The 10632-nt window shown below is 52.9% G+C and overlaps 1 protein-coding gene across 3 annotated transcripts in view; it reads left to right on the top strand.

Moving 5' to 3' along the window:
• DSCAML1 (DS cell adhesion molecule like 1) overlaps positions 1-10632 on the top strand; it is a 374167-nt gene that overhangs the window by 268327 nt on the left and 95208 nt on the right. For all 3 annotated transcript variants that reach the window (XM_023208329.2, XM_031936684.1, XM_031936685.1), the window contains exon 5: positions 7029-7307. In XM_023208329.2, the coding sequence (XP_023064097.2) occupies positions 7029-7307 (279 nt within the window). The remainder of the gene's footprint in view (positions 1-7028; positions 7308-10632) is intronic.

Raw genomic sequence — 10632 nt, 5'->3', positions numbered from 1 at the left:
TGCCTTTCCTGTCAGGAAGCTCATAGATAAAATCGGATACTCAAACATAGTAACTATTAGTGTTGCTTTTCAGGGGGGCGGGGAGGGGGCGTTGCATTTCCGTGCCTCTAGGTGCTTTTGAGGATTCTATCTTTTCTTTCTTTTTTTTTTTTTTTTTTTTTTTGAGACTGTGTTTCTCTTTTGTTGCTGAGGCTGGAGTGCAGTGGCGTGATCTTGGCTAACTGCAACTTCCACCTCCTGCAACTTCTGCCTCCTGGGTTCAAGCAATTCTCCTGCCTCAACCTCCTGAGTAGCTGGGATTACAGGCGTGCGCCACGACGCCTGGCTAATTTTTTGTGTTAGTAGAGACAGGGTTTCACCATGTTGGCTAGGCTAGTCTTGAACTCCTGACCTCAGGTGAGCTGCCCGCCTCGGCCTCCCAAAGTGCTGGGATTACAGGTGTGAGCCACCGCGCCTAGCTGGAGAATTCTATCTGATCAATGAGTACACGTGTATGTTTCGTCATAGGCCACCTCGCAACATTTGAAAGCAGGCAGAACATAATTTATAAACAAAATATTTCTAAACGGAATAAAGGATTCTTGTTCTGGGGTGATTATAGCTTCTCGGGAGGGATGGAAGCCGGTGTTTACTGAATCCTACTGCGTATCTGGGATTCCCTCATTTGTTTCTGTCAGGCACTGTCATAGCCCTGTGAGGTGAGTGCTGTTCCCCCTATTTTTACAGATGAGAAAACCCAATCTTACGGAAGCCAAGCTACTAGCCAGAGCTATTTAACCAGTGGGAGGCACAGCCGGAATTCAGACTCTGAACCCCTGGCCTCAGGGTCCTACAGGACCCCGTAGAAGGGGTCAGCTGAATGCCCATATCCACGCTGAGGTCACAGAGAGGCGCCTCTCGAGGACAGCTTTCTGAACAGTGGTTTCCAAACCCTTTGACCGCAATACCCAGACAGACATTCTTAGCATGGCCTGCGCAATACGCACTGGCATTTTCTACCATGCTTGTTGCAAGGCGCCTGAAATTTTCTATTCTATTCTATCTAATTCTGATTTCTCTAAATGCCAGCCACAACTCACCAAAGGGATTTCACAACCTCCTAACAGTTTGTGGGTTGTGAGTTGAAAATCTCTGTCTTGAGATTGGAGTTTTCGGAAAGGGGATGAACACTAAGTCAGAACACCTGGCTTTTGGGATTAAACTCATGAAATCTTGCAGCCTCTCTAGGCCTCTGGAAAGGAACCCGTCTAGGTGGCTGCTCTGATTCTATCTGCCTCTGGCCCTCAGAGCTCTGCCCTGAGCTTGGTGGTTTGGTGATGAGCTCTGCCCTGACCCACAGATGACTGTCTCCAGGACCCCTTCCACATATCTGTCACATGTGGGGCAAGGCCAGGAGATCAGGAGCTGGGAGGGCAACAACCCGGCTCCCGATTCACCCGTGTCTTCAGCGCCTGGCCCTGTGCCTAACACACAGTAGGTGCCAAGTAAACATTTATGGCATTAATCAATGCCAAGGGAAACCATGCTGTCATAAGGGTAGGGGACGGGGCTGCTCCGTGCGGCCCCATCTTTGTGGCTTGACTTTGGAATCCACAGCCCAGTTTCCAAGGGCTTGCCTCAAAATGACAGGGATTTGTTTGTATGGTGTTTTGCATCTCATTTGCATGCCTATCCTGCAATGTGGGGAAGACACAGAAATCCCCTTCCTTCAGGCCTGTTCCCTTCTCCTCCGCGAATATTTGGCCCCTTCATCCTCTAGTCTCCTGGTTGGACCTCTAGCTTTTGGGAGCACTAGGCAGGAGTTCCTCAGAAAGAGACATTCTTTGAACTGGAGGCCATGCCAGCCCTTCTTCCCCTCCTCTTTCACCACCAGCTTCCGGGAGAAGGGCGAGGGGGAGGAGACTCACAGATAAAGCCCAAACAGAAAAGCGGGCATGAAGACGGGACGGTACCCAGACAGACGAGAGAGGCCCTGGCACAAAGAGAGATTGGCATGGGGCAGGGGAAAGGCAGAACCGAGAGACATGCACAGAGACAAAGGAAGCGAGCGAGGGGGCTCCAGGGAGGGAGCCCATGCAGTGACACGGGGCCCTGATGTGATGGGATGTGACAAGGTGATCTGCAAGCTGCTTGTCTCGGCAAAAATGCAACTGATACTGGAGCAAGCAATGCCTAGGGGGTTGGCATTGGGAAGCCCAGAGCCTGCCTCGGGCTCACCCGCCCCTCCCCACTGCACTTGGAATCCACTCCCCAGAGCTGAGGGTGGAGATCCCGCCCCAGAGAGAGGCAGGGCACGAGTGTCTGCTGAGATGTTTCAGTCTCTAGAGGCCAGGGCCCGGAGAGCTCCTGGGGCTTGTTGCGGGTGAGAATGGTACAAATGGCAGTGCATTGGAGGTGGTCAGCTCATGAGAGCAGGAACCACATGTGTGGTCTCTTCAGCACTCAGTGCTAAAGTTGCTGGGGGTGGGGAGAGCTAATGAGGTGTATTGTTAAGACAGCAGTTATGAATGAGGCCAAACTTTCCATCTCCGCCTCAACCCTCACTAGTTGTGCAGCCTGGCCTAAAATAATGTTCCAAACCTGGCCTGCCTCATCCGGAAAATGGGAGTAACAAAATGTACTCCTACTGGGTTGCTGTGAGAATGAAACAGAATATCTCCTACTAAGAAAGGCCAGGCGTGGTGATTCAGGCCTGTAATCCTAGCACTTCGGGAAGCCAAAGCAGGTGGCTCACTTGAGGACAGGAGTTCAAGACCAGCCTGGCCAACATGGCAAAACCCCATCTTTACTAAAAATGCAAACATTAGCCGAGTGTGATGGCACATACCTGTAATCCCAGCTGCTCGGGAGGCAGCGGCAGAGAATCGCTTGAACCAGGGAGGCAGAGGTTGCAGTGAACCAAGATCATGAGATCGTGCCACTGCACTCCAGCCTGGGTGACAGTGGATTATTCAATAATGAATAATTAATTATTTGTTATTTAATAGTGAATAATTAATTATTATTTAATAAATAATTATTATTAATTAATACTGCCTATAAAAAGTTTAGCTAGTGCCTGACACAGGTAGCTGTGGACAGACAGTAGCTGCTACTATTATCGTCAGTGGTTGTTCTGTTGTTGCTACATTGTTATTCCTACTACCTTCCCAAGGCATAGGGGTGGGGAAGAAGGGCAACTTTCATTTATCTGTATTTTCCGAGTTGCAGAGGCAGTTGCAAGAATAGTCTGTGCCTCCACAAAATACAACCTAATCATAATCATTCCATACATCTAGGTGCTTTTTTAGAGCTTACCAAGTGCTTTCAGGTGTATTAACTCACTCCGTCCCCACAACAACTCAGTGGGATGGGCATTGTCATCTGCAGTTATAAAGGAGGAAACCAGCGGTCAGAGAGGCTGAAGAACTGGAATCAGATCCCCTGGCTCACAAAGGACAGAGCCAGGTGCAGAAGCCATGCTCCTGGCGGTGCCTTAACCACCTAACCATAAGCAGTGCCGTTCAGCTGGCCGTGGGGGTTCCCAGCAGCCGCCCCAGGGTGTCTCAGACCCCCAGTCAGCCCAGCCTAGCTCCAGTGCACCCCCAGCAGTTTCTCAGGCCTGACCATCTGTCTCCCCCAGCCCTGCCTCAGTGCTAGCAGCGCCCAGTCCTCCCAGGCTGTCGCCGCGTACACGCCGCAGCATTTTACTTCTGCTCTGGAGTAATGAAAGAGGTTTCTTTCCCTCAGAATTTAATTTCACGCCTGAGCCTCGGTGATTAATTCCCTCCCCCCGCCCCTTCCTCCACCACCCTGATGGCCCCTCCGCTTGTAAATTCTGCGGTGTGCCGCGGAATTTGTGTATTTTGCATCAATTAAGTGTCACATTGAGTAGTTCTTCCCTGGCACCGGGTTTGTTTATCCCAGCCATTCCCACCGGGTTGGGGGCTGGAGAAGAGGCCACAGAATCTGGCAGGCAGGGCGCGTGGGCTCTAGATAGTAATCGTCCCGCGCATCTGCAGGCGGATTGAGCATCTAAGACACTTCCGCACACCTATACCACTGGTTGCCTGCAACGGCCTTGTGAGGTCTGGAGGCAATGTTATCACCTCTACCAGGGCAGGTGGGAAACTTGGGCTCTAGGAGATCACAAAACTTGCCCGAGGTCACAGGGCTTCTCAGTGACCCAGGCACTGGGTCAGAGGGAGCCTCTGGAGGGCCTGACTCCCAGCCTGGGCTCCTTCTGTAGGCCACAGGCAGCCCCTGACGAGCACTGGAAGGTGGGAAGAGAACAGAGATCTTTCCCCTAGAGAGGAGAATTCTCACCCCAACCCCTCTCCGGGGCAATTGCTGAGGGCAGAGGAAAGTGCCCATTAGTGAAGGGACCACTATCCACTCTTAAGCCAAATTTAAGATTTTAGATTAATCCATCTCAGATACCATTTACTGAACAAGGGTCGGGGAGACCTGGCTTCTGGTCTTAGTTCCGTGGTGTGATCCCAGGCAGGTCCCTGTACATCTCTGGTCTCAGCATCCTCATCTCTTCATGCTTCAAGCTCCCTAAGCCAGCTCTATAAGTCCACAAGTCTATACAGTTCTGCAATGTGGATTTCTATCCAGAAAAATCAGACTACTGGCCTGCCCATGCCCGAGTTTCTCATTCATCCTCCCTAGACACTTGTGGTTCAGCAGCCTGGGGAGATACAGTAGTGGTTTAACACTGCCTTGAGGAACTCAGTCTTCCAGGTGCTGACTGCCCTTGGAAGGGGCAGTGCTGACGGGTGCTACCTCTGGAGAGCCACGTGGGGTGGCAGAGGGCAGGAGGGTGGGGAGATGGGGAGACGGGGAGACTCCCTTTATGACATGCTCTTCTATATTTCCTAAAGTTTTGCCAAGTGCATATATTATCTATTTTATCTGTTAAAACACTTTTAAGGCTCTTATTAGTATGAGTATTAGTATTATCATTATTTTTGAGACAAGATCTTGCTCTGTTGCCCAAGATGGGATACAGTAGCACAATCATAGCTCACTGCAGCCTCACATCTCTGGCTCAGTTGATCCTCCCACCTTAGCCTCCTGAGTAGCCAGGACCACAGACTTGTGCCACCACACCTGGCACTATAGTCGTGTGTGTGTGTGTGTGTGTGTGTGTCTGTGTGTGTGTGTGTTGGCAGAGATGGGATCTCACTATGTTGCCCAGGCTGGTCTCCAACTCCTGGGTTCAAGTGATCTTCCCACCTTGGCCTCCCAAAGTGCTGGGATTACGGGCATGAGCTACTATGCCTGACCTATTAATAAAACATTTATTTTAAAATAAGGGGGAGTTCTGGGGCTGGGCTCATGCCTGTAATCTCAGCACTTTGGGAGGCCGAGGCAGGTGGATCACAAGGTCAGGAGTTCAAGACCAGCCTGGCCAAGATGGTGAAACTTCATCTCTACTAAAATACAAAAATTAGCTGGGCATGGTGGCAGGTGCCTGTAATCCCAGTTACTCGGGAGGCTGAGGCAGAGAATTGCTTGAACCCAGGAAGCAGAGGTTGCAGTGAGCCAAGATCACACCACTGCACTCCAGCCTGGGCGACAGAGCGAGACTCTGTCTCAAAAAATAAATAAAAATAAAAATAACGGGGAGTTCTTTGAAAATAAAATGAAAGGAAAAGAAAAATCTGTGGGAGTCATTGAGAGTGGTCTGGGGGAGGCATCCGGAAGAGGTGACATTTAAGCTGGCTTGTGAAAGAGGAGTAGAAGCTGGCCAGGCAGAGCAGGCTGGCTGGGCATCCAGGTGACTCGGGTGACCCAGCACACCACCGCAGGGTTCCGTGGAGACAGGGGACAGTGTAGGCAGGCCAGGCCGACTCGTTGGCCCAGATCATAGAAGGCCTTGGCGTTCAGGATAAGCAGTGGAGCTGTGTTGTGTAGGTGAGGGGGATCCTGGGGAGGTTTAAAGCGGGAGGAGGTCCCCCAGGGGCAGGAAATCCAGAGAGGCCTTGGAGGGTGGGAACGAGCCTGAGAGGGCTGACAGGACACCACTGAGAAATGCCTGGGCATTGCACACAGAATCCTGCCCGCAGGGGCTGTGGTTTTCTGCAGCTTCAGGTCGCAGGTCTCGTAGTTACTGGTTTCTCTTGGTTTCGGAATGCAAAATATAGGATTGTCATGGGTGACTGCGGAGGCTTCTGAATCCTTTTAGGCTCTGGTAGAAATGAAGTGGTCATTTCTGAGTCTTTCCAGAGTTCAGGCAGGAGAAGACAGAGCAGGAACAAATAGATCGTCCTCTCACCTCACAGGAGGCCCAGAGAGATACTATGAATTGCAAACTTGAGACATCATGACACATCACTGCTCTGGAGCCTGGGCTAGAATACAGGGACACAGCTGGGCGTGGTGGCCAAGGCCTGTAATCCCAGCATTTTGGGAGGCCAAGGCAGGTGGATCACCTGAGGTGAGGAGTTCGGGACCAGCCCGGCCAACATGGTGAAACCCTGTCTCTACTAAAAGTACAAAAAATAGTTGGGTATTTTTTGGGTGGTGTGTGCCTGTAGGCCCAGGTACTTGGGAGGCTGAGGCCGGAGAATTGCTTGAACCTGGAAGGTGGAGGTTGCAGTGAGCCAAGATCACACCACTGCACTCCAGCCTGGGCAACAGAGTGATCGAGACTCCATCTCAAAAATAAAAGAACCCAGGGACTCTCCGTGGGAAAGGAGTTCTCACGCACACCCTCTCCCTCCCTGCATGTCTTGCTCTGTTCCCCGCTTCTTCCATCTGTCTCTCTGTCTGTCACTCTAGTCCTGAACTCCATCATATTCTCTCCTCCTCCCAGCCCCTGCTGGGAATCCCAGTCGAGGTTGTCTGGGGCTCAGTCTGGCCTGAGCACAGAAGACACAGTGCACCCTCCCTGAAACGTTCCTCTGGAGCCACCCTAGAAACTACTTGCTATGGGCGCCAGTGGGCAGCAGGCTCCTGTCTGGGTGCTTGCCTTCCCTCCCCCAGCCCCGCTTCATCCCACCCAGGGCTGGCCAGGGCTGCCGACCCTCTCTGCCTTCCAGACCCTGCCGAGTCGATCCCCACCATCCTGGATGGCTTCCACTCCCAGGAAGTGTGGGCCGGCCACACTGTGGAGCTGCCCTGCACCGCCTCGGGCTACCCTATCCCTGCCATCCGCTGGCTCAAGGATGGCCGGCCCCTCCCGGCTGACAGCCGCTGGACCAAGCGCATCACGGGGCTGACCATCAGCGACTTGCGGACCGAGGACAGTGGAACCTACATTTGTGAGGTCACCAACACCTTCGGTTCAGCAGAGGCCACCGGCATCCTCACGGTCATCGGTGAGTCGGGGAAGCCCCTTCTGCAGCCCCAGTAACCTTTGAGAGCACTGCAGGGGTCAGGGGAGGAGGGTGGACAGCTGGATCTGTCTCTGACCAGGCCCTGGGAATTACACTGGCTGACTGGGGAAGGCAGTCTGGTGTCCTGGAAAAGCCCTTGGTTTGAAATCAGGTGGCCTGCCTTTTGTTTCTGGCATTAGCCGATGGCAACTGACTTTGGGCAAACCACATAACCATGACCATCAGCTCAGTGCCGTTGTCTATAAAATGGGAAAGCGGTCCCAGCCTTCCTACCTCCCAGAGGTCGTGAGGCTCCAGTGGGATGAGGAAGGTGATGGTGATGTGCTCGCCATGAGGGCAGGGCTTCCGGTCTTATAGGGAGGCAGTATCTGAACTAAGGGAAGGAAGGCAGCTGTCAATCCACTAGAGAGGACATACATCCCAATCCTAGGGTGACATTCAGGATGTTTAACAATCATTGATAGGGGCACAGATTAATCAGATCAGAAACTGGCCATAAACAAGCAAATCATCTCTGCCAGGACCTTCCAGCTGGATGTCAACCCTGGTTCCTTCCTATTCCTCCTCCTGCCCCTTCTGGGGTCCAAGGCCTTAGCATACCCCCGCTGCTGAGAAGCCCCCAAGGTAGGCAGAGAGGGTAGAAGCAGATGGGTGAATGCCCTGGAAAGCGCTCTGGATGAGGATTTGTGAGGCCCAGCTCATCCCTTCCCCCTACCCCACCCCTGTCCACTCCTGTGTGACCCAGTCTCAGGGTTCCCATCTGTGAAATGAAGAGGTTCCTTCTAGCTCCAACGCCAAGAGTCTGACTCTGAGTTCCCTGCTCTCTAGGCTGCAGTGGGGCTGGGATCTGGAGACCCTTGAGGAAATGCCATGCCTCATGGGACAGGAATGAGGCTGTCATTACCAACAGCATCTTGAGGGTCATTAAATGTGGGCAGTGGAAAGAGACCATCCGGAGGTGATCCCACCTCCCATCCTGGTTGACCAAAGAAACTCTTCTCCCACCTCCCACCCATTGCGAACATAGGGCAGCAGGGCTACAGACCCTCAGGCCGACCAGAGAACCACAGCAGAGCCCACTCCCGGGCCTAGTGTCTGACTCCCCCAGCCCAGATAAGGGCTGAGTCTCCTTCCTTGCCGTCAAGAGAGTCTTGAGATTTGGAGTGTGCCCAGAAAAGTGCCCTCCCAACACAAATTCACTGTCAAGGTGGAAGAACAGAAAGAGCCCCAAGAAATGCTCTGGAATGGCAGTGCACGGCACAAATGCTTAGGTTAAAACGCTGAAAGCCCTACTTCAGTGGACCTGGGGGTTCCTCTCATATAAACAAGCCCTGGACAGCAGAGCAGACAGAGGATCAGGACTGGCACCTCCCTTCCTGCCCTAAGTACTGTCTGAAAAAGTTTATTCCAATATTACCTTCATCTCCTTCCCACCCTCCTGCTCTACACATACTCTCTCTCTCTGTCTCTCTCTCTTTCTCTCTCTCTCTCTCTCTAAATAGGTCAGAAGGGCAACATACCCTCAAATCCTTGGAAAATTAGCAAACCTTCCTGCAGGTAAATGCAGTGTTCACAGCTCCTGCACCTGTATTTGCAGGCAAGCGGAGACACACACAGACACAGGCACACATGTTGAAAATGCACCTGCCCACCTCCCCATGTACACATGCATACATGTACGGTGCCCGTACACATACACAGCTACACAATCCCTTCACAGTCACATGCCCATATCCAATTACACTCTCACAGATACACAGCAAGTCACCACCTCCAGATGTGTACATGCCCACGCTGACCCTGAATGCATCTTCTCTGATCCCCAGCCCCCTACCCCTCCCCACAGCAGGCTTGTTTGGACCACCAAGGTTCAAGGGGAATCAGCGTGACTTTTCTCCATCTTCTAGCCTCTCTACAGCCTCTCTCTGCCAGGTTCATGGAGAGGAAAGCAATGCTTTCCATATGCCCCTACTCCTCCATGAAGGCCCCCACCCAACCTGCGCCAAGCCCATGCAGGAGCAGTGAGGAGACAGTGGCTGGCAGAGCACTGGGAGCTCCAGCTGGTGACTGGGATGAGCAGGACGCCACCTGCCTCAGTGTGCACTGACATTTCCTGGACAGCAGGCAGAGGCACTGGGAAATGAGCAGGGAGAACCAAGCATGCAGTCATGTCTGCTTTGGCTGTACCCAGCCCACATGAGCTTGCAATCTTCCTCTCTCCTGCAGGCCTCCTCACATGGGGTACCAAGCTATACAGTGCGCTGAGCCCACATACAGAACCTCTAGCCCATAGAGATCAAAGAGAGGTCAGTTTGGAGCTTGCAAATGGCTTGCTAAGCCAGTTAGACCATCAGCAATGACTCAGGTCATGGTAGGCCGATGAAGCTGAGAGATGTCACCCTGCTCTCAAGCGGCCCACGGTCCAGAGGGAGAGAGAGACAGACACAAAAGAGGTGATGAAGAGACAAGGTGCTCAGTGTGGTGTGAGTTATACACGGGGAGGGTAGAGGAGGGACACTTAGCCCAACCTGGGAGAGGGAGTTACGCCAGGAAGGCTTCCTGGAAGAGGTGATACCATGTGAAGAATGAGTAAGAATCAGGCAAAGAATGCTCTAGGTGAGGCCCTGGGGCCAGAAACAGCCCAGGGTATGCAGAAATCACAGGCAGGTTGCTGGTGCTCTAAAGACCTATGGCTTTGGTGACAACGGAACCCCTTTGAACCCCTAGAGTCAGGCCCTTAGGGCCTTGAGGGCCTCAAATGCCATGCTGAATTGTTTGGACGCATGGAAGTTCTGAGCAGCGAGTGGTCGGCTGCAGCATGGAGAACAGCTAGGGGGAAGCAGGGAGGTACTGCCGTGTGGATCCAGGTTGGGAGCTCCAGGCCTGCAGTGGGGTGATGCAGGGCGATGCCGAACAGGGGGTCCACAGATCCATCTAGAGGAAATCAGACCAGCAGCACGTAGCAACGGGTTATCTCTGCAAGTATGGGAGACAGCCTGCTGGGCCAGGGGTGCCCCCCTGGTTTCTGAGATGGGTGGCAGGGAGGATAACGAGCCAGTCAAGTCTCCACCCTCCTCAGTGAGCCAGAGGGAGCCTCACGCTCTCACCGGGCACAGGGACACGTTTCAGGGGAGCACAGGCCATCAGAACAAGTACCAAGAGATCCCTCAGTCTGAGCCTGCCATTAACAAATGAGTCAACTGAGGACTTGAGTGAGGAATTCCCTGGTCCCAGTCCACACAAGGGGTCTGGAGGCAGAACCTGGGCCTTTCGTGACCCCTGACTGCCTCGAGCCACACTCCACTCA

Source organism: Piliocolobus tephrosceles, chromosome 13 (genome assembly GCF_002776525.5).
Source record: "Piliocolobus tephrosceles isolate RC106 chromosome 13, ASM277652v3, whole genome shotgun sequence".
Taxonomy (NCBI): Eukaryota; Metazoa; Chordata; class Mammalia; order Primates; family Cercopithecidae; genus Piliocolobus; species Piliocolobus tephrosceles.
Note: the sequence above shows the minus strand (reverse complement) of the source record. Positions and strands in the feature narration are given on the sequence as shown.